This window comes from Ranitomeya variabilis, chromosome 3, assembly GCF_051348905.1.
Source record: "Ranitomeya variabilis isolate aRanVar5 chromosome 3, aRanVar5.hap1, whole genome shotgun sequence".
NCBI lineage: Eukaryota > Metazoa > Chordata > Amphibia > Anura > Dendrobatidae > Ranitomeya > Ranitomeya variabilis.
Window position 1 is genome coordinate 411,584,726 of NC_135234.1, and position 24,578 is coordinate 411,609,303.

At 45.6% G+C, this 24,578-nt stretch overlaps 1 protein-coding gene across 2 annotated transcripts in view; it reads right to left on the minus strand.

Annotated features, from left to right (window-relative positions):
* Positions 1 to 1,837: 1,837 nt before the first annotated feature.
* The window catches only part of STYXL1 (serine/threonine/tyrosine interacting like 1), a 48,280-nt gene continuing 25,539 nt past the window's right edge, over positions 1,838 to 24,578 (minus strand). The window contains exons 8-9 of one of the 2 annotated variants that reach the window (XM_077296280.1): positions 11,498 to 11,610; positions 1,838 to 2,106 (exon numbers count right to left, since the gene is read on the minus strand). In XM_077296280.1, coding sequence (XP_077152395.1) covers positions 1,975 to 2,106; positions 11,498 to 11,610 — 245 coding nt within the window. In that variant the 3' untranslated portion in view covers positions 1,838 to 1,974. The remainder of the gene's footprint in view (positions 2,107 to 11,497; positions 11,611 to 24,578) is intronic. The other variant, XM_077296281.1, reaches the window with a different exon arrangement.

The window sequence follows — 24,578 nt, forward strand, 5'->3', positions numbered from 1 at the left end:
GTATGATAGATTGGCGCATGTTTTTTTGTTTAGTGTGTTGGTGAAGATGGGGTTTCCTTCTGAGTTTGTTGAGAGAGTGAGAAGTTTGTATAAGAATATTTATAGTTGTGTGTTGTTGAATAGAAATGTGGGGAGGAGAGTAAATGTATTTTCGGGTGTTCGGCAGGGGTGTCCTTTGTCCCCTATCGTTTTTATTTGCGCAATTGAGCCTTTGTTATGTCTGTTAAGAAAAGATAAGGTGATTCGGGGTGTGCAAGTGCCCGGGGGTGGGGGGAGAGAGTGGAAGATAAGTGGTTATATGGATGATGTGTGTGTGCTGTGTGATTCAGAGTGTTCGGTACGGCATGTGAAGTTGTTGGTTTCTATTTTTTGTGGAGCATCTGCTTTTAAAGTGAATTGGGAGAAGAGTGAATGTAAGAATTTTGGGGGAAGGAGTCTGAGCGTTGTTGTTGGAGTGAGTGTGGTGAGTGGATCAATAAAGGTTTTGGGTGTGAAATTTTCAGAGAAATTGGATGGAGAGGAAAGTTGGGTGGATGTGAAAGAGAGAGTGGAGCGCAAGTTAAATTTTTGGAGTTTGAGGGATCTTACATTTTTTGGTAAAATTTTAGTTACTAAGAGTGTTGTGTTACCTATTTTTTTGTATGTTGCGATGGTTTTTCCACCAAGCTACATGTGTATTAGAAGATTAAATAGGGTTTTGCTTGTCTTTCTTTGGGGTTCATGTATGGAGCGTGCGAGGAGAGAGATTGTTATGAAGAGTTTGGATAAGGGGGGACTGGGTTTCCCAAATTTGAATGTTTTTTTCGGCGTGAATATTATGGTGTTTGTACTAGGTGTGATTAGGATGGATGGGAAGTATGCATGTATGTGCAGGTTTTTGTTTGGAAATTTCTTGTTTCGTTTGAAATGGCGTGAAAGAGATCTTAGGAGCCCAGTGGCTTTTGAGGTTCCTGTGTGGTATGTGTGGGTTTACAAATTTTTAGTGAAGTATGAACTGTGTGATGTGGATGTGAGATTATTAGAAAAGAAGAAAGCTGTATATAAGATGATTGAGTGTAGAGAGATGGAATGTGACATTATTGTTGGACGAGCCCATAGGCTGTCCTTGCCAGATTTTAAAATGGTAAGAGGGGATGATGTGCAGAAAGTATGGAAGAAGGTACGTGTGAATGGTATGACAAATAGGCAGAGTGAGATTGTATGGCAGTCATTGCATGGGGTGTTGCCGGTGAGGGCATTTCTGAAAAATCGGGGTTTAGTGAGGAGTGAGAGGTGTCCGAGGAGTGGATGTGGTGGGAGTGAGAGTGTGGTGCATTTGTTTTGGAATTGTCAGTATGCTAGAAGTGTGATTGCAGGTCTGGGTCGTTTGTGTAAGGAGCTGTGTGAGGTGAATCTGTTGTCTTTTGAGCTTTTTATGTTTGGATTGGGTATGTGTGGGGAAAAGGAGAGAGTATTGTGGTTGATGATGGCATGTATAAAAGAGGTTTTGTGGGATGTGAGGAATGTGTATGTGTTTAAAAGGAAGGATATTGAGGTTACAAACTGTATAAAAATTATTTTGGGAAAATTGTATTTTTGCTTTGTATGTGATCAGAGGAGGAGAGGGGAGGTGGAGGCAGAGGGAATTTGGAAGACTAAAAAGTGGAAACATTTTGTTAATGTATCTTGAAGTGTTTTTTTGGTTGTTAATAAAAAAAAATTTGTGTTTTCCAATGATGATGGGAATGGCGGTTGCACTAAGTATGTGGCACGCTGTTGTGGGAGATGAGTTCCTGACTGTGGAACTTCCCATCTGAGGGAAAAAAAAAAAGCTGTCTGTGGATGGATACCATGTTTTGGCATAGGTGGTTTTCCTTTATTGGATGCTGCCCTTCCCGTGGTTGTTCCTTCCCGGTGAAAGACCTGGCTATTCATTGCTTGCGTTGAGAAACACGTGATGGTGTCTCCGCGGCTTTTCTACATGCAACTGATCAGTTAGAACTTGGGATCGGATACGTCAGTAAGCTGCCGTCCTAGAGTGATCTTCTCCCATTCGGACAGCTGCTGGACAAATCCTCTGTTTGGCCTCATATTTGTTTTGCACTTTAGAACGTGATTCCAAGCTTCCTGGAAAAAACATCAGGACGTCATATTAGATGAAAGTGCAGGTCGTTTTCTATCCTCTATATCATTCAAGGCACCATCTGGATCTATACAAATGCATGAAAAAACACATTATTCACTACTGGAAACAGGTTAGGCGAGGTTCACATTGGGGTTTGGAGTGGTTTTATTTCTTCTGGTATAGGAATTTGGGGATACGTTATATGTTCCATTAGTGTGACCATCATTATACTGGAAAACCGTACCATGCTGCAGGTCCTGAAACGGCAAGGCCTTAAGGAAACTGGGATGTATGGGGAGGAAGAAAACTTTATACCTGTAGCTAAACTACTCAAGATTAAAATCGGTGTAGGATGCCTGCCTCAAAGTTGTGTGTATACGTATGTACGTGTATATATGTGCATAGTGTGCTGCAAAGAACAGGAGCTGACTGGTAGCACTCATTCAGGCGTCAATGATTTCTCTCGCATGCAAAACAGTCTGAATTTCAGCAGAGTTTGGTCAGAGTGTCAGTTTTTGCCATCAGAGTATCAGTTTCTACCATTAGAGTTTGGTCAGAGTGTCAGTTTTTGCCAGCAGAGTTTGGTCAGAGTGTCAGTTTTTGCCAGCAGAGTTTGGTCAGAGTGTCAGTTTTTCCAAACAAAGTTTGGTCAGAGTGTCAGTTTTTGCCATCAGAGCTTGGTCAGAGTGTCGGTTTCTGCCATCCGAGTTTGGGCAGAGTGTCAGTTTTTGCCATCCGACTTTGGTCAGAGTGTCAGTTTTTGCCATCACAGTTTGATCAGAGTGGCAGTTTTTGCCATCAGAGTTTGGTCAGAGTGTCAGTTTTTGACATCAGAGTTTGGTCAGAGTGTCAGTTTTTGCCATCACAGTTTGGTCAGAGTGTCAGCTTTTGCCATCAGAGTTTAGTCAGAGTGTCAGTTTTTGCCATCAGAGCCTGGTCAGAGTGTCAGTTTTTGCCATCACAGTTTGGTCAGAGTGTCAGTTTTTGCCATCAGAGTTTGGTCAGAGTGTCAGTTTTTGCCATCAGAGCTTTGTCAGAATGTCAGTTTTTGCCAGCAGAGTTTGGTCAGAGTGTCAGTTTTTGCAATCAGTGTTTGGTCAGAGTGTCAGTTTTTGACATCAGAGTATGGTCAGAGTGTCAGTTTTTGCAATCAGTGTTTGGTCAGAATGTCAGTTTTTGCAATCAGTGTTTGGTCAGAGTGTCAGTTTTTGCCATCAGAGCTTGGTCAGAGTGTAAGTTTTTGCCATCACAGTTTGGTCAGAGTGTAAGTTTTTACCATCACAGTTTGGTCAGAGTGTCAGTTTTTGCCATCACAGTTTGGTCAGAGTGTCAGTTTTTGCCATCAGAGCTTGGTCAGAATATCAGTTTTTGCCAGCAGAGTTTGGTCAGGGTGTCATTTTTTGCCATCAGAGTTTGGTCAGAATGTCATTTTTTGCCATTAGAGTTTGGTCAGAATGTCAGTTTTTGCCATCAGAGCTTGGTCAGAATGTCAGTTTTTGCCATCACAGTTTGGCCAGAGTGTCAGTTTTTGCCATCAGATTTTGGTAAGAGTGTCAGTTTCTGCCATCACAGTTTGGTCAGAGTGTCAGTTTTTGCCATCAGAGCTTGGTCAGTGTGTCAGTTTTTGCCATCACAGTTTTGTCAGAGTGTCAGTTTTTGCCATCACAGTTTGGTCAGAGTGTCAGTTTTTGACATCAGAGTATGGTCAGAGTGTCAGTTTTTGCAATCAGTGTTTGGTCAGAATGTCAGTTTTTGCCATCATAGTTTGATCAGAGTGGCAGTTTTTGCCAGCAGAGTTTGGTCAGGGTGTCATTTTTTGCCATCAGAGTTTGGTCAGAATGTCAGTTTTTGCCATCACAGTTTGATCAGAGTGGCAGTTTTTGCCAGCAGAGTTTGGTCAGAATGTCAGTTTTTGCCATCAGAGCTTGGTCAGAATGTCAGTTTTTGCCATCACAGTTTGGCCACAGTGTCAGTTTTTGCCATCAGATTTTGGTCAGAGTGTCAGTTTTTGCCATCACAGTTTGGTCAGAGTGTCAGTTTTTGCCATCAGAGCTTGGTCAGTGTGTCAGTTTTTGCCATCACAGTTTGGTCAGAGTGTCAGTTTTTGCCATCACAGTTTGGTCAGAGTGTCAGTTTTTGACATCAGAGTATGGTCAGAGTGTCAGTTTTTGCAATCAGTGTTTGGTCAGAATGTCAGTTTTTGCAATCAGTGTTTGGTCAGAGTGTCAGTTTTTGCCATCAGAGCTTGGTCAGAGTGTAAGTTTTTGCCATCACAGTTTGGTCAGAGTGTCAGTTTTTGCCATCACAGTTTGGTCAGAGTGTCAGTTTTTGCCATCACAGTTTGGTCAGAGTGTCAGTTTTTGCCATCACAGTTTGGTCAGAGTGTCAGTTTTTGCCATCAGAGCTTGGTCAGTGTGTCAGTTTTTGCCATCACAGTTTGGTCAGAGTGTCAGTTTTTGCCATCACAGTTTGGTCAGAGTGTCAGTTTTTGACATCAGAGTATGGTCAGAGTGTCAGTTTTTGCAATCAGTGTTTGGTCAGAATGTCAGTTTTTGCAATCAGTGTTTGGTCAGAGTGTCAGTTTTTGCCATCAGAGCTTGGTCAGAGTGTAAGTTTTTGCCATCACAGTTTGGTCAGAGTGTCAGTTTTTGCCATCACAGTTTGGTCAGAGTGTCAGTTTTTGCCATCAGAGTTTGGTCAGGGTGTCATTTTTTGCCATCACAGTTTGGTCAGAATGTCATTTTTTGCCATTAGAGTTTGGTCAGAATGTCAGTTTTTGCCATCAGAGCTTGGTCAGAGTGTAAGTTTTTGCCATCACAGTTTGGTCAGAGTGTCAGTTTTTGCCATCACAGTTTGGCCAGAGTGTCAGTTTTTGCCATCAGATTTTGGTCAGAGTGTCAGTTTTTGCCATCACAGTTTGGTCAGAGTGTCAGTTTTTGCCATCAGAGCTTGGTCAGTGTGTCAGTTTTTGCCATCACAGTTTGGTCAGAGTGTCAGTTTTTGCCATCACAGTTTGGTCAGAGTGTCAGTTTTTGCCATCAGAGCTTTGTCAGACTGTCAGTTTTTGCCAGCAGAGTTTGGTCAGAGTGTCAGTTTTTGCCATCAGAGTTAGGTCAGAGTGTCAGTTTTTGCCATCAGAGCTTGGTCAGAGTGTCAGTTTTTGCCATCACAGTTTGGTCAGTGTGTCAGTTTTTGCCATCACAGTTTGGTCAGAGTGTCAGTTTTTGCCATCACAGTTTGGTCAGAGTGTCAGTTTTTGCCATCACAGTTTGGTCAGAGTGTCAGTTTTTGACATCAGTGTTTGGTCAGAGTGTCAGTTTCTACCATCAGAGTTTGGTCGGAGTGTCAGCTTTCACCAGCAGAGTTTGGTCAGATTGTCAGTTTCTACCAGCAGAGTTTCATCAGTTTCTTTCGTATGCATTTAAAAAAAACAAACACGTTTTTCCTATCAAATGGTCTGTGAAAAATGGACGGCACACAGATGCCATCTGAGTGCTGTCCGATTTTTTTCAGGGACCCATAGACTTACGGTGTCAATTGTGATCCAGCCCTTGGGTCAGTATCAGACACATCTGTGATTTGTTGCATATCACTCAGTCCGCAAGGATATATGGACTTGTGAACAGCACTATACACTATAAGGCCGGTTTCACACGTCAGTGGCTCCGGTACGTGAGGTGACAGTTTCCTCACGTACCGGAGACACTGACACACGTAGACCCATAAAAATCAATGCATCTGTTCAGATGTCATTGATTTTGTGCGGACCGTGTGCGGACCGTGTCTCCGTGTGCCAAACACGGAGACATGTCAGTGTTCGTGGGAGCGCACGGATTACACGGACCCAATAGAGTCAATGGGTCCGTGTAAAACACGCACCTCACACGGACATTCTCCGTCTGGGGTCCGTGTGCGTGCAGGAGACAGCGCTACAGTAAGCGCTGTCCCCCCCACATGGTGCTGAAGCCGCCATTCATATCTTCCCTGTAGCACCGTTTGCTACAGAGAAAATATGAATGATAGTGTTTAAAATAAAGATCCATGTGTCCGCCGCCCCCCCACCCCCTGTGCGCCCCCCCGCTGGTCAGAAAATACTCACCCGGATCCCCCGTCGGCAGTCGCTCCTTCCTGGTCTGGCCGCGGCTTCTCTACTGTATGCGGCCGATTACACTCATGAATATGTGGCTCCACCTCCAATAGGGGCGGAGCCGCCTATTCATGAGTGTAAATGAGCGGCCCCACGTGACCGCATACAGTGCCGCGGCCAGACCAGGAAGGAGCGACTGCCGACGGGGGATCCGGGTGAGTATTTTCTGACCAGCGGGGGGGGCGCACAGGGGGTGGGGGGGCGGCGGACACATGGATCTTTATTTTAAACACTATTCTTCATATTTTCCCTGCAGCAAACGTTGCTGCAGGGATGATATGAATCGCAGCTTCAGCACCATGCAGAGTGGGTACCACACGCTCCGTGTGGTACCCACTCGCCATACGGGCGGCACACGTGTGCCGCAGGTATGGCCTCCGTGAGTTCCCAGGCACACGGACACGGATAACTCCGGTACCGATTTGTCCGGTACCGGAATTATCTGGACGTGTGGGACAGCCCTAATAGGTACTAGGGCTATCTGTGAGACACAATGATAGAACTTGTACGAGAAAAATTGTGTGACCGAGCCCTTAACTGGACTATTACCTTCCTACAGACCTCCCTGGAGCCCTTTAATACCACCTGGTGATGTGGACCCCTCTGCTTATGTATAGCATCAGGGAAGTAGGAATTATATTTTTCTATTTCCTGATATCTAAACCTGCAGTATGGTGCATCTTATACAACCCCTGGCAAAAATTATGGAATCACTGGCCTTGGAGGATGTTCATTCAGTTGTTTAGTTTTGTGCCATGTCTGATCTGCTTTTTTTTATACAAAATTAAAGTAATTTCAAATGTCAACTTTCTGGCTTTAAGAAACACTAAAAGAAATCAAGAACAAAAAATGTGGTAGTCAGTAATGGGTAATTTTTTTAACCAAGCATAGGGGAAAAATTATGGAATCACTCAATTCTGAGGAAAAAATTATGGAATCACCCTGTCAATTTTCATACCCAAAAATAACACCTGCATCAAATTAGATCTACTTGTTAGTCTGCACCTAAAAAGGAGTGATCTTCCCTTGGAGAGCTGTTGCACCAAGTGGACTGACATGAATCATGGCTCCAACACGAGAGATGTCAATTGAAACAAAGGAGAGGATTATCAAACTCTTAAAAGAGGGTAAATCATCACGCAATGTTACAAAAGATGTTGGATGTTCACAGTCAGCTGTGTCTAAAATCTGGACCAAATACAAACAACATGGGAAGGCTGTTAAAGGCAAACATACTGGTAGACCGAGGAAGACATCAAAGCGTCAAGACAAGAAACTTAAAGCAAAATGTCTCCAAAACAGGAAATGTACAACAAAACAAATGAGGAATGAATGGGTGGAAACTGGAGTCAACGTCTGTGACCGAACTGTAAAGGTACCGTTACACTAAACGACTTACCAACGATCACGACCAGCGATACGACCTGGCCGTGATCGTTGGTAAGTCATTGTGTGGTCGCTGGGGAGCTGTCACACAGACAGCTCTCTCCAGCGACCAACGATCAGGAGAAGGACTTCGGCATCGTTGAAACTGTCTTCAACGATGCCGAAGTCCCCCTGCAGCACCCGGGTAACCAGGGTAAACATTGGGTTACTAAGTGCAGGGCCGTGCTTAGTAACCCGATATTTACCCTGGTTACCATTGTAAAAGTAAAAAAAAAAAAAAAAAAAACACTACATACTCACAGTCTGATGTCTGTCACGTCCCCCGCCGGCGCCCACAGGGTTAAAACTGCTTTCGGCAGGAGCGCTTGCTAATGCTGCACTGCTGCCGAGAGCTTCCCTGCACTGAATGTGTCAGCGGCGTGCCGGCAGTAACAGCGGTGACGTCACCGCTGTGCTCTGCTTTACGGCCGGCGCATTACGGCCGGCGCTGACACAGTCAGTGCAGGAAGCTCTCGGCAGCAGCGCAGCATTAGCAAGCGCTCCTGCCGAAAGCAGTTTTAACCCTGTGGACGCCGGGGGACGTGACAGGACATCAGAATGTGAGTATGTAGTGGGTTTTTTTTTAACTTTTACAATGGTAACCAGGGTAAATATCGGGTTACTAAGCGCGGCCCTGCACTTAGTAACCCGATGTTTACCCTGGTTACAAGTGAACACATCGCTGGATCGGCATCACACACGCCGATCCAGCGATGACAGCGGGTGATCTGCGACGAAATAAAGTTCTGGACTTCTAGCTCCGACCAGCGATATCACAGCGGGATCCTGATCGCTGCTGCGTGTCAAACACAACGAGATCGCTATCCAGGATGCTGCAACGTCACGGATCGCTGTCGTTCTCATTGGAAAGTTGCTGAGTGTGACGTACCTTAAGGCTGCCGTCACACTATCAGTATTTGGTCAGTATTTTACATCAATATTTGTAAGCCAAAACCAGGAGTGGGTGATAAATGCGGAAGTGGTGCATATGTTTCTATTATACTTTTCCTCTGATTGTTCCACTCCTGGTTTTGGCTTACAAATACTGATGCAAAATACTGACCAAATACTGCTAGTGTGACGGCAGCCTAAGAAACCGCCTAAAAGAAATGGGATTTACATACAGAAAAGATGAACGAAAGCCATCATTAACACCTAAACAGAAAAAACAAGGTTACAATGGGCTAAGGAAAAGCAATCGTGGACTGTGGATGACTGGATGAAAGTCATATTCAGTGATGAATCGCAAATCTGCATTGGGCAAGGTGATGATGCTGGAACTTTTGTTTTGTGCCGTTCCAATGAGATTTATAAAGATGACTGCCTGAAGAGAACATGCAAGTTGCCACAGTCATTGATAATATGGGGCTGCATGTCAGGTAAAGGCACTGGGGACATGGCTGTCATTACATCTTCAATAAATGCACAAGTTTATGTTGATATTTTGGACACTTTTCTTATCCTATCAATTGAAAGGATGTTTGGGGATGATGAAATCATTTTTCAAGATGATAATGCATCCTGCCGTAGAGCAAAAACTGTGAAAACATTCCTTGAAAAAAGACACATAAGGTTATTTTCATGGCCTGCAAATAGTCCTGATCTCAATCCAATTGAAAATCTTTGGTGGAAGTTGAAGAAAATGGTCCATGACAAGGCTCCAACCTGCAAAGCTGATCTGGCAACAGCAATCAGAGAAAGTTGGAGCCAGATTGATGAAGAGTACTGTATGACACTCATTAAGTCCATGCCTCAGAGACAAGCTGTTATAAAAGCCAGAGGTGGTACAACAAAATACTAGTGATGTGTTGGAGTGTTGTTGTTTTTTGTTTGTTTTTCATGATTCCATAATTTTTTCCTCAGAATTGAGTGATTCCATAATTTTTCCCTCTGCTTATTCTGAAAAAAAAAAGTACCGTATATACTCGAGTATAAGCCGACCCGAGTATAAGCCGACCCCCCTAATTTTGCCACAAAAAACTGGGAAAACTTATCGACTCGAGTATAAGCCTAGGGTGGAAAATGCAGCAGGTACCGGTGAATTTCAAAATTAAAAATAGATGCTCCATACCGTTCATTATGGCCCCATAGATGCTCCACATAAAGCTGTGCCACATATAATGCTCTGCACCGTTCATTATGGCCCCATAGATGCTCCACATAAAGCTGTGCCACATATAATGCTCTGCACCATTCATTATGGCCCCATAGATGCTCCACATAAAGCTGTGCCATATATAATGCTCTGCACCGTTCATTATGGCCCCATAGATGCTCCACATAAAGCTGTGCCATATATACAATGCTCTGCACCGTTGCCCCATAGATACTCCACATAAAGCTGTGCCATATATACAATGCTCTGCACCGTTGCCCCATAGATAGCTGTGCCATATATATAATGCTCTGCACCGTTGCCCCATAGCTGTGCCATATAGTGCTCTGCACCATTGCCCCATAGCTGTGCCATATAGTGCTCTGCACCGTTGCCCTATAGCTGTGCCATATAGTGCTCTGCACCGTTGCCCCATAGCTGTGCCATATAGTGCTCTGCACCGTTGCCCCATAGCTGTGCCATATATATAATGCTCTGCACCGTTGCCCCATAGCTGTGCCATATATATAATGCTCTGCACCGTTGCCCCATAGCTGTGCCATATAGTGCTCTGCACCGTTGCCCCATAGCTGTGCCATATAGTGCTCTGCACCGTTGCCCCATAGCTGTGCCATATAGTGCTCTGCACCGTTGCCCCATAGCTGTGCCATATATATAATGCTCTGCACCGTTGCCCCATAGCTGTGCCATATAGTGCTCTGCACCGTTGCCCCATAGCTGTGCCATATAGTGCTCTGCACCGTTGCCCCATAGCTGTGCCATATAGTGCTCTGCACCCTTCCCCATAGCTGTGCCATATAGTGCTCTGCACCATTGCCCCATAGATACTCCACATAAATCTGTGCCATTGCTGCTGCTGCAATAAAAAAAAAAAAACACATACTCACCTCTCTTGCTTGCAGCTCCTCAGCGTCCGGTCCCGGCGTCTCTCTGCACTGACTGATCAGGCAGAGGGCGGCGCGCACACTATATGCGTCATCGCGCCCTCTGACCTGCACAGTCAGTGCGGAGAGACGCCGGGAAGATGGAGCAGCGCCCGGGGTGTGGAACGCGGACAGGTGAATATGTAATACTTACCTGCTCCCGGCGTCCCGCTCCTTCCCCCGGACAGCTGGTCTTCGGTGCCGCAGCCTCTTCCTCTATCAGCGGTCACCGGCACCACTTCATTAGAGAAATGAATAGGCGGCTCCGCCCCTATGGGAGGTGGAGCAGCCTATTCATTTCTCTAATGAGCGGTCCCAGGTGACCGCTCAGGGGAAGAGGCTGCGGCACCCGGAGACCGTGGGACGGGCAGGGGGAGCGCCAGGATCGCCGGGACTAGGTGAGTATATGACAGTCCTCACCCGCCGACCCCACCACCGATCATGACTCGAGTATAAGCCGAGAGGGGCACTTTCAGCCCAAAAATTTGGGCTGAAAATCTCGGCTTATACTCGAGTATATACGGTAACCATTACTGACTACCACATTTTTTCTTCTTGATTTCTTTTAGTGTTTCTTAAAGCCAGAAAGTTGCAATTTGAAATTACTTTAGTTTTGTGCCATGTCTGTGATCTGCTTTTTTTCTACAAAATTAAACAACTGAATGACCATCCTCCAAGGCCGGTGATTCCATAATTTTTGCCAGGGGTTGTAGTAAGGAGTGTCCAAAACCGAAGGGTAAATCTTTTTAAGTAATCCCAATGTACAAGTGTCCGCCCATTACCTGGAGTGTGCATTTTCTGTAATGAGTGAGGTACGCTATGACCACTGCACTGCTGCGGCTGATCCCCAACTTGGAAAAGACAAGAACTGCACAGTTTGTTGCCATGTGAGAATCTAGGAAAAGAAAGAAAAGGTATTTTTCAGAAAAAAAAGACGACAAGTGCAGCACCAACAGTATTCACAACCATAGCTCCCAACTGTCCCTCATTCTGCGGGACTGTCCCGGTTTTGAGCCTTTGCCCTGCACTCCCGCACAGGACGCTCTGCTTCCTGCAGACAGCAGGAGAAGCAGCCGACACGCCCCCTTGTGTGTGCCATGCCCCTTAACCTTCCGTATGCAGTGCAGTACATATCAGCCGGTCATCCCTGTCAGCCGGTCATCCCTGCATCCGCGGAGCCTTACACCACATATTGGCTGCTCTGTGCGCACAGGACCTGTGATGAGGTCACAGGAGGGGAGGAGTCAGGGGTCACATGATCGGGACCTCCGTGGACTGCAGGACTCGGCTGTGCTGGTTGCCAACTTGCCATGGTGCTGCTGGATGAGGTAAGTTTAGCTGCCTTGTGTGGGGACAGGAGGTTTACAGTGTGGATATAGCAGACGGTGTGTACGAGGTCAGGTGTATGGAGCGGAGCCGTGTGTGTATGAGGTGTGTGTATGAGGTGTATGGAGTGGAGCCGTGTGTGTATGGAGCGGAGCCGTGTGTGTATGAGGTGTATGGAGCGGAGCCGTGTGTGCATGGGGTGTATGGAGTGGAGGGGAATGTGTACGAGGTGTATGGAGCGGAGCTGAATGTGTACGAGGTGTATGGAGCGGAGCCGTGTGTGTATGAGGTGTATGGAGTGGAGCCGTGTGTGTATGAGGTGTACGGAGCGGAGCCGTGTGTGCCTGAGGTGTACGGAGCGGAACCGTGTGTGCCTGAGGTGTATGGAGCGGAGCTGAATGTGTACGAGGTGTATGGAGCGGAGCTGAATGTGTACGAGGTGTATGGAGCGGAGCTGAATGTGTACGAGGTGTATGGAGCGGAGCTGAATGTGTACGAGGTGTATGGAGCGGAGTTGAATGTGTACGAGGTGTATGGAGCGGAGCTGAATGTGTACGAGGTGTATGGAGCGGAGCTGAATGTGTACGAGGTGTATGGAGTGGAGCTGAATGTGTACGAGGTGGAGCTGAATGTGTACAAGGTGTACGGAGCAGAGCCGTGTGTGTACGAGGTGTATGGAGCGGAGCCGTGTGTGCCTGAGGTGTACGGAGCGGAGCCGTGTGTGCCTGAGGTGTATGGAGTGGAGCTGAATGTGTACGAGGTGTATGGAGCGGAGCTGAATGTGTACGAGGTGTATGGAGCGGAGTTGAATGTGTACGAGGTGTATGGAGCGGAGCTGAATGTGTACGAGGTGTATGGAGCGGAGCTGAATGTGTACGAGGTGTATGGAGTGGAGCTGAATGTGTACGAGGTGTATGGAGCGGAGCTGAATGTGTACGAGGTGGAGCTGAATGTGTACAAGGTGTACGGAGCGGAGCCGTGTGTGTACGAGGTGTATGGAGCGGAGCCGCGTGTGTATGAGGTGTATGGAGCGGAGCTGAATGTGTACACGGTGCATGGAGCGGAGCTGTGTGTGTATGAGGTGTACGGAGCAGAGCCGCGTGTGTACGAGGTGTATGGAGCGGAGCGCGTGTGTACGGAGCGGAGCCGTGTGTGTAGGAGTAGATGTGTGGCCATAATACGGTACAAAGTATCATGTGCAGCCAATATACAGTATGGAGCATCATGTACAGTCATTATACAGTATGGAGCATCATGTGCAGCTATTATACAGTATGGAGCATCATGTGCAGCCATTATACAGTATGGAGCATCATGTGCGGTCATTATACAGTATGGAGCATCATGTGCGGCCATTATACAGTATGGAGCATCATGTGCGGTCATTATACAGTATGGAGTATCATGTGGGGAAAAACAGCAACAAAAGGCAGAGATTCTTACCTGCCTAGGCCTCCAAACAAATGCACTAACAGGATGCAGTGGACCCATGTGGTTAAAATGGAAACAACACAGGTGCAGCATAACCGATGAGGCAGCCACTCACCAGCCATCCTGCATCATGTTAGTGCATTTTTTTGGAGGCCTAGGCAGGTAAGAATCTCTGCCTTTTGTTGCTGTTTTTTCAAATTTTTGGAGGATCTCCGAATCCTCTTTTTGTGCTTTTGCTGTTTAGAGATAGGACTCATAAGCGTGAGGACCCTTAACGTGGGTTATGACCTTGCGTATTTTGGCCAGAATATAAACTAATACCTCACATAATAATTTTTTTATGTGTGTTTTTTGCACTTTTTTCGGAGTGCAGTTGGGCCCATTTTCTACTTGTAAACTGTCGTGTCTGTGCACATGGGGTGCATTTGGATAGCGCTGGGCAGGCCCGCCTGATCTAATAGAAGGGTGTCACTACTAGGCCTGCCTGGATGCTGTGCATCTCGATTGTGTGAACAGCGCCACATACAAGTTTTTATGTGCAGCAATGTGCCAAGCAGCCACCCCCTCCATTAGTTTGATGCACCTGTGTTGTTTCCATTTTAACCACATGGGTCCACTGCATCCTGTTAGTGCATTTGTTTGGAGGCCTAGGCAGGTAAGAATCTCTGCCTTTTGTTGCTGTTTTTTCTAATTTTTGGAGGATCTCCGAATCCTCTCTTTGTACTTTTGCTGTTTAGAGTATCATGTGGGGCCATTGTACAGTATGGAGCATCATGTGTGGTCATTATACAGTATGGAGCATCATGTGTGGTCATTATACAGTATGGAGCATCATGTGGGGCCATTATACAGTATGGAGCATCATGTGTGGTCATTATACAGTATGGAGCATCATGTGTGGTCATTATACAGTATGGAGCATCATGTGTGGCCATTATACAGTATGGAGCATTGTGTGGCCATTATACAGTATGGAGCATCATGTGGGGCCATTATACAGTATGGAGCATCATGTGTGGTCATTATACAGTATGGAGCATCATGTGTGGCCATTATACAGTATGGAGCACTGTGTGGCCATTATACAGTATTGAGCATCATGTGTGGCCATTATACAGTATGGAGCACTGTGTGGCCATATTTTTTTGTTTATAATTATTCTTTCTGAAACAGTCTGATCAGCAGTGCTAAATGGGTGTGGTTGGGACGTGGATATGGGTGTGACTAGTTAGGAATGGGTGTGGTCAGAGGCGTGGTCTAAAATTTGCCGTGGCGCATGTTGCACGCCGCAAACTTTGTCCCTCTTTCCCATCTTCAAAAGTTGGGAGGTATATTCACCACTCCTTTGTTTTCTGTGGTTTTTCACTACTGGCCAATGCTTTCTTAATAGCTTAACTGCACACAATAACATAACAAAAAAAAAACTTTTTTTTTTTTTTACTTCATAATAGTGATTACATCAGAATTATAACGTAAATTGCTTACAAAAGTTGCAAAATTTGGTTTTGGCAAAACTTTAAGTGTGTAGATTACATGCATTTTTTTAGTCCGTTTCCACAGTGGACACACAATAAAAACAAATATGTGGGGTTTTTTTACATCTAAAGCAATTTTATGGGGATAATGTGCACATATAACTTGGCATACCCACATGAAAAAAATTGTTGTGGATTACAAAAAAGCACCGCAGGTCAGTTTACACTGCATAAAACAGAAAAAAAAAACCCGGTTGGCATGAGATTTTTTTAACTTATTTTAACTGCTTCAGGTTTCCAAAGACGTTTCCGGATTCCTCAGGTATCCGCCACAGGGAAGCTGAACACTGGTTTATACAACACAAGATACAAAAAAAAAACTGCGGCGAAGATGTAAAAATTACTTCAGAAATGTCCAAAAAGACAACGGCACGTCCTAAATCGTCTTTCTCCTGAAAAACTTGTCAGATTTGCATACGTCTAAAACACGTCGTGTGCACATACCTTACTATGGCTTATTCTCTGAAGGTTTTCAAAATGAAAAAAAAAAAAATAACTACAACGGAGCAGGGAAAGTAATCGACTCTCCCCAGGATAACTGATGACATATCGATTGGTGGGGGTCCCACTGCTGGTCGGCACAATGAGGAACTTTTATCCCCTTAGACTGGAGCATCATGTGTGACTTGACCACTGATCCATCCATTCCCTCAGTGTCTGCAAGTGCTGCTCATGTATTTTTTCTGGAAGGCCCCAAAGAAGATGAATGGAGCTGCGGTCAGACATCCCACCTGCTGCTCCATTTTAAAATGAGGATAAAAGTTCCCTGTCAGGGATAAAACTTTCTCATTCTTCCGATCGGTGCAGTTTCCATTGGTCGGACCTAAGCGATCACCTCTTCTGTGGAGCCCATGGATTGGTGACAACTTGTTTTAACCAAAGAACCCCATTAATGTAAACTACCATAATTGTACATCCCAGTTATGGGGGCACACAGTAGATGTGCAGGAGCCGCCTGTGTTTTACAGTCGATACTACACTATAATGGGGATAACAGCTAGCAAGTATTTGCATATAGCTGTAGGGTGGGTCCCTAGGGTCCATTCCCGATGTGGCCCCAGACACCCCAGTCCGACACTGCTCTGAATTAATTTTATACTGTTGTGGGACTCTAGCCTTAGTGTAAGTCTATGAGGGCCTTCATCTGAGGCTCAGATTTATATTGAGAAGTGACTTCCAGTCCGTCGAGCAAACACTGGATCGATCTGACCAGTCACAACTCCGGTCACATGGTGAAGAAGATGCTTGGTGAGGAATGGCAAAAGATGGTGATAGGTAAGTATTTTTCTGCACACAGAGAACATACATGTCTGATACTTAACCAGTGGTGAAATAAAAAAATAAAACCCAGAGGGGTACTTTAAAGGTGTCCCTAAACATTAGTTGTTAGTTGGCTGAAATGGCAAATTTTGGCAAGATCAGCCAAATAATCTGTATTTGGGGTGCCACACCCTTTACTGATCTTTTATTCCATAAGATGTCTGGTAACGGCTTATTCCCCTCTCCCCATTGAAAAGACATGCATGTGTATAATGAGTCCAAGAGAATAGCAGTCAAGCAAACAGCTAATGTACACTGCTCAAAAAAATAAAGGGAACTCTTAACCCCTTAAGCCCCGAGGGTGGTTTTCACGTTAATGACCGGGCCAATTTTTACAATTCTGACCACTGTCCCTTTATGAGGTTATAACTCTGGAACGCTTCAACAGATCTTGGCGATTCTGACATTGTTTTCTCATGAGATATTGTACTTCATGTTAGTGGTAAAATTTATTCGATATAACTTGTGTTTATTTGTGAAAAAAACGGAAATTTGGCAAAAATTTTGAAAATTTCACAATTTTCCAACTTTGAATTTTTATGCCCTTAAATCACAGAGATACGTCACGCAAAATACTTAATAAGTAACATTTCCCACATGTCTACTTTACATCAGCACAATTTTGGAACCAAAATTTTTTTTTGTTAGGGAGTTATAAGGGTTAAAAGTTGACCAGCAATTTCTCATTTTTAGGCCGGCCTCACACTGGTGAGTTTTACGGACGTAAGAGCGCAGAAATTACGTCCGTAAAACTCGCAAAATAAACGGCACAATTATTCTCAATGGGGCTGCTCCTATTAGCCGTATATTACGGTTCAGTATTATATGGCTTTCTACGGCCGTACAAAATCGCAGCATGCTGCGTTTGTCAGCGTATTGCGCAAAAAATTTGCCAATGAAAGTCTATGGGGGCGAGAAAAATACGGATTCCACACGGACCAGCAGTGTGACTTGCGAGAAATACGCAGCGGTGTTAGTGAAAAGTCGGTAATTCAATTGCCGGCTTTTCATTTCTCCTGCACAAACCCGACAGGATATGAGACATGGTTTACATACAGTAAACCATCTCATATCTCCTTTTTTTTTTGCATATTCCACACTACTAATGTTAGTAGTGTGTATGTGCAAAATTTCAGCGCTGTAGCTGCTAAAATAAAGGGTTAAATGGCGGAAAAAATTGGCGTGGGCTCCCGCGCAATTTTCTCCGCCAGAATGGTAAAGCCAGTGACTGAGGGCAGATATTAATAGCCAGGAGAGGGTCCATGGTTATTGGCCCCCCCTGTGGCTACAAACATCTGCCCCCAGCCACCCCAGAAAAGGCACATCTGGAAGATGCGCCTATTCTGGCACTTGGCCACTCTCTTCCCACTCCCTGTAGCGGTGGGATATGGGGTAATGAAGGGTTAATGCCACCTTGCTATTGTAAGGTGACATTAAGCCAGATTAATAATGGAGAGGCGTCAATTATGACACCTATCCATTATTAATCCAATTGTTTGAAAGGGTTAAAAAACACACACACATGATTTAAAAGTATTTTAATGAAATAAACACAGCGGTTGTTTTAATAATTTATTGCTCTCTCAATCCATTTCCAGGCCCTCGCTTGGCAAAATAATAAACGCACAAGATACATACCCTCAGCTGAACCGTCACGTCCCACGATGTAATCCATCTGAAGGGGTTAAAATAATTTACAAGCAGGAGCCCTGCTAATGCAGCGGTGTGCTCGTGCTTGTAATTCCCCGGCGAATGAATGAAATGTAGGTCATTGACCTACATTTCCTTCAGTCGCAGTGATGCGCCCCCTGGTGGATGTCCTCATATGACCTGGAGCGTGGGAAAAAGTTCCCAGGCTGCAGTTCATGAGAACATCCAGCAGGGGCGCATCACCGCGACTCAATGTAAGTACAGATCCAGCTTTCCTTTCAGCACCCGGGAGATTACAGACACGAGCGAGTGGTTTATCGCAGCTCGTGCCTGTAATATTAGTTAACCCCTTCAGATGGATTACCTCGTTGGACGTGATAGGACATCTGAGAGTATGTATCTTGTGCGTTTATTATTTTGCCAAGCGAGGGCCTGGAAATGGATTGAGAGAGCAATAAATTATTAAAACAACCGCTGTGTTTATTTCATTAAAATACTTTTAAATCATGTGTGTGTGTGTTTTTTAACCCTTTCATACAATTGGATTAATAATGGATAGGTGACATAATTGACGCCTCTCCATTATTAATCTGGCTTAATGTCACCTTACAATAGCAAGGTGGCATTAACCCTTCATTACCCCATATCCCACCGCTACAGGGAGTGGGAAGAGAGTGGCCAAGTGCCAGAATAGGCGCATCTTCCAGATGTGCCTTTTCTGGGGTGGCTGGGGGCAGTGTTATGACCCCAGTGGACAGGGTCTCAGAGGAACGTGTAAGTCTGCGAGATTCAAAAATCCAGCTCATAGGGCTGTGGTAACTGGGTTGACCAAATAGCTACTCCTAACGCCAACACTAGAAGTAGCCGGGGATCATGCCTACGGTGATCGCTAGATGACTCGCGCCAGCCGGAGAATCTAACTACCCCTAGGAGAAGAAAACAAAGACCTCTCTTGCCTCCAGAGAAAGGGACCCCAAAGCAAGATACAAGCCCCCCACAAATAATAACGGTGAGGTAAGAGGAAATGACAAACACAGAAATGAACCAGGTTCAGCAAAGAGAGGCCAGCTTACTAATAGCAGAATATAGCAAGATAACTTATCTGGTCAACAAAAACCCTATAAAAATCCACGCTGGAGATTCAAGAACCCCCGAACCGTCTAACGGTCCGGGGGGAGAACACCAGCCCCCTAGAGCTTCCAGCAAAGGTCAGGATACAGATTGGAACAAGCTGGACAAAAATACCAAACAAAACAAAAGCAAAAAGCAAAGAAGCAGACTTAGCTTGAAATACAGGAACCAGAATCATAGGACAAGAGCACAACAGATTAGCTCTGATTTCAACGATGCCAGGCATTGAACTGAAGGTCCAGGGAGCTTATATAGCAACGCCCCTGAACTAACGGCCCAGGTGAGGATATAGGAAAAGACAGAAGCTCCAGAGTCAAATCACTAATGACCACTAGAGGGAGCAAAAAGCAAAATCACAACAGTACCCCCCCCTTAGTGAGGGGTCACCGAACCCTCACCACGACCACCAGGGCGATCAGGACGAGCGGCGTGAAAGGCACGAACTAAATCGGCCGCATGAACATCAGAGGCGACCACCCAGGAATTATCTTCCTGACCATAGCCCTTCCACTTGACCAGGTACTGAAGCCTCCGCCTGGAGAGACGAGAATCCAAGATCTTCTCCACCACGTACTCCAACTCGCCCTCAACCAACACCGGAGCAGGAGGCTCAGCAGAAGGAACCACAGGCACAACGTACCGCCGCAACAAGGACCTATGAAATACGTTGTGGATAGCAAATGACACAGGAAGATCCAGGCGAAAGGATACAGGATTAAGGATTTCCAATATCTTGTAAGGACCAATAAAACGAGGTTTAAACTTGGGAGAGGAAACCTTCATAGGAACAAAGCGGGAAGAAAGCCACACCAAATCCCCAACACGTAGTCGGGAACCCACACCGCGGCGGCGGTTGGCAAAGCGCTGAGCCCTCTCCTGTGACAACTTCAAGTTGTCCACCACAAGATTCCAGATCCGCTGCAACCTATCCACCACAGAATCCACCCCAGGGCAGTCAGAAGGTTCCACATGACCCGAAGAAAAACGAGGGTGGAAACCAGAGTTGCAGAAAAACGGCGAAACCAAGGTGGCGGAACTAGCCCGATTATTAAGGGCAAACTCAGCCAACGGCAAGAAGGTCACCCAATCGTCCTGATCAGCAGAGACAAAACACCTCAAATAAGCCTCCAAAGTCTGATTAGTTCGCTCCGTCTGTCCATTAGTCTGAGGATGGAAAGCAGACGAAAACGACAAGTCAATGCCCATCCTACTACAAAAGGATCGCCAGAATCTGGAAACGAACTGGGATCCTCTGTCTGACACAATATTCTCAGGGATGCCGTGCAAACGAACCACGTTCTGGAAAAACACAGGAACCAGATCGGAAGAGGAAGGCAGCTTAGGCAAAGGAACCAAATGGACCATCTTGGAGAAGCGATCACATATCACCCAGATAACAGACATGCCTTGAGACACCGGAAGATCAGAAATGAAATCCATGGAGATATGTGTCCAAGGTCTCTTAGGGACAGGCAAGGGCAAGAGCAACCCGCTGGCACGAGAACAGCAAGGCTTAGCTCGAGCACAAGTCCCACAGGACTGTACAAATGACCGCACATCCCTAGACAAGGAAGGCCACCAAAAGGATCTGGCCACCAGATCTCTGGTGCCAAAAATTCCTGGGTGACCTGCCAACACCGAGGAATGAACCTCGGAAATGACTCTGCTGGTCCACTTATCAGGCACAAACAGTCTGTCAGGTGGACAAGAATCAGGCCTATCAGCCTGAAATCTCTGCAACACACGTCGCAGATCAGGAGAAATAGCTGACAAGATAATACCATCCTTAAGAATACCAACAGGTTCAGTGACTCCAGGAGCATCAGGCACAAAGCTCCTGGAAAGAGCATCGGCCTTCACATTTTTTGAACCTGGTAAATACGAGACAACAAAGTCAAAACGGGAGAAAAACAATGACCAGCGGGCCTGTCTAGGATTCAGGCGTTTAGCAGACTCGAGATACATCAGATTTTTGTGATCAGTCAAGACCACCACACGATGCTTAGCACCCTCGAGCCAATGACGCCACTCCTCAAATGCCCATTTCATGGCCAACAACTCCCGATTGCCCACATCATAATTTCGCTCCGCAGGCGAAAACTTCCTAGAGAAAAAGGCGCAAGGTCTCATAACAGAGCAACCAGGGCCTCTCTGCGACAAAACGGCCCCTGCTCTAATCTCTGAAGCATCCACCTCAACCTGAAAGGGAAGCGAGACATCAGGCTGGCACAAAACAGGCGCCGAAGTAAACCGACGTTTCAACTCCTGGAAAGCCTCCACGGCAGCAGGAGCCCAATTAACCACATCGGAGCCCTTCTTGGTCATATCCGTCAAAGGTTTCACAATGCTAGAAAAGTTAGCGATAAAACGACGGTAGAAGTTAGCGAAACCCAAGAACTTCTGAAGACTCTTAACTGACGAGGGCTGAGTCCAATCAAGAATAACTCGGACCTTGACTGGGTCCATCTCCGCAGCAGAAGGGGAAAAAATGAACCCCAAAAAGGGAACCTTCTGTACACCAAAAAGACACTTTGAGCCCTTGACAAACAAAGAATTTTCACGCAAAATTTTAAAGACCATCCTGACCTGCTCCACATGCGAGTCCCAATTATCAGAAAAAAACAGAATATCATCCAGATAAACGATCAAAAATTTATCCAGATAGTTCCGGAAAATGTCATGCATAAAGGACTGAAAAACTGAAGGGGCATTAGAGAGCCCAAAAGGCATCACCAAGTACTCAAAATGACCTTCGGGCGTATTGAATGCGGTTTTCCATTCATCTCCTTGCTTAATGCGCACAAGGTTGTACGCACCACGAAGGTCTATCTTGGTAAACCACTTGGCACCTTTAATCCGGGCAAACAAGTCAGACAACAGCGGCAAAGGATACTGAAATTTGACAGTGATCTTATTTAAAAGCCGATAGTCAATACAAGGCCTCAAAGATCCGTCCTTTTTAGCCACAAAAAAGAATCCCGCACCAAGAGGGGAAGAAGACGGACGGATGTGTCCTTTCTCCAGAGACTCCTTGATATATGAACGCATAGCGGTATGTTCAGGTATCGACAGATTAAAAAGTCTTCCCTTAGGAAATTTACTGCCTGGAATCAAATCTATTGCACAGTCACATTCCCTATGAGGAGGCAATGCACTGGACCTGGACTCGCTAAAGACATCCTGATAATCAGACAAATACTCCGGAACTTCCGAAGGCGTAGAAGAAGCAATAGACACAGGCAGGGAATCCTCATGAATACCACGACAGCCCCAACTAGACACTGACATAGCCTTCCAGTCAAGGACTGGATTATGGGTCTGTAACCATGGCAGCCCCAAAACAACCAAATCATGCATTTTATGTAGAACGAGAAAACGTATCACCTCGCGGTGTTCAGGAGTCATGCACATGGTAACCTGTGTCCAATACTGCGGTTTATTTTCTGCCAATGGCGTAGCATCAATACCCCTAAGAGGGATAGGATTTTCTAATGGTTCAAGAATAAAACCACAGCGCTTAGCAAATGAGAGATCCATAAGACTCAGGGCAGCACCTGAATCTACAAACGCCATGACAGGATAAGATGACAGTGAGCAAATCAAAGTTACAGACAGAATAAACTTAGGATGCAAATTACCAACGGTGACAGGACTAACAACCTTAGATATACGTTTAGAGCATGCTGAGATAACATGTGTAGAATCACCACAGTAGTAGCACAAGCCATTCCGGCGTCTATGAATTTTCCTCTCATTTCTAGTCAAGATTCTATCACATTGCATCAAATCAGGTGTCCGTTCAGACAACACCATGAGGGAATTTGCGGTTTTTCTATCACATTGCATCACATCAGGTGTCTGTTCAGACAACAACATGAGGGAATTTGCGGTTTTGCGCTCCCGCAACCGCCGGTCAATTTGAATAGCCAGGGACATGGTATCATTCAGACCTGTGGGAATGGGAAAACCCACCATAACATTCTTAATGGCCTCAGAAAGGCCATTTCTAAAATTAGCGGCCAGTGCACACTCGTTCCAATGTGTCAGCACGGACCATTTCCGAAATTTTTGGCAATACACCTCAGCCTCGTCCTGGCCCTGAGACATAGCCAGCAAGGCTTTCTCTGCCTGAATCTCAAGATTGGGTTCCTCATAAAGTAAACCGAGCGCCAGAAAAAACGCATCAATATCAGCCAATGCCGGATCTCCTGGCGCCAACGAAAAAGCCCAATCTTGAGGGTCACCCCGTAAGTCTCCAGACGAACAAGGTTTCAGGGACAAAAACAATTTACAATTATTCCTGAAATTCCTAAACTTAAATCGGTCTCCTGAAAACAGTTCAGGAATCGGAATCTTGGGTTCAGACCTAGGATTTCTGATAACATAATCTTGTATACTCTGCACACGAGCGGCAAGCTGGTCCACACTTGTAATCAAGGTCTGGACATTCATGTCTGCAGCAAGCTTAAGCCACTCTGAGGTAAAGGGGAAAAGAAAAAAAAAAAAAAAAAAAAAATGAGAGAGGGAAAAAAAAAACCTCAAAATTTTCTTTCTTATAATCCCACTTCTGCAATGCATTAAACATTTAATACTGGCCTGGCATACTGTTATGACCCCAGTGGACAGGGTCTCAGAGGAACGTGTAAGTCTGCGAGATTCAAAAATCCAGCTCATAGGGCTGTGGTAACTGGGTTGACCAAATAGCTACTCCTAACGCCAACACTAGAAGTAGCCGGGGATCATGCCTACGGTGATCGCTAGATGACTCGCGCCAGCCGGAAAATCTAATTACCCGTAGGAGAAGAAAACAAAGACCTCTCTTGCCTCCAGAGAAAGGGACCCCAAAGCAAGATACAAGCCCCCCACAAATAATAACGGTGAGGTAAGAGGAAATGACAAACACAGAAATGAACCAGGTTCAGCAAAGAGAGGCCAGCTTACTAATAGCAGAATATAGCAAGATAACTTATCTGGTCAACAAAAACCCTATAAAAATCCACGCTGGAGATTCAAGAACCCCCGAACCGTCTAACGGTCCGGGGGGAGAACACCAGCCCCCTAGAGCTTCCAGCAAAGGTCAGGATACAGATTGGAACAAGCTGGACAAAAATACCAAACAAAACAAAAGCAAAAAGCAAAGAAGCAGACTTAGCTTGAAATACAGGAACCAGAATCATAGGACAAGAGCACAACAGATTAGCTCTGATTTCAACGATGCCAGGCATTGAACTGAAGGTCCAGGGAGCTTATATAGCAACGCCCCTGAACTAACGGCCCAGGTGAGGATATAGGAAAAGACAGAAGCTCCAGAGTCAAATCACTAATGACCACTAGAGGGAGCAAAAAGCAAAATCACAACAGGGCAGATGTTTGTAGCCAGGGGGGGCCAATAACCATGGACCCTCTCCTGGCTATTAATATCTGCCGTCAGTCACTGGCTTTACCATTCTTGCGGAAAAAATTGCGCGGG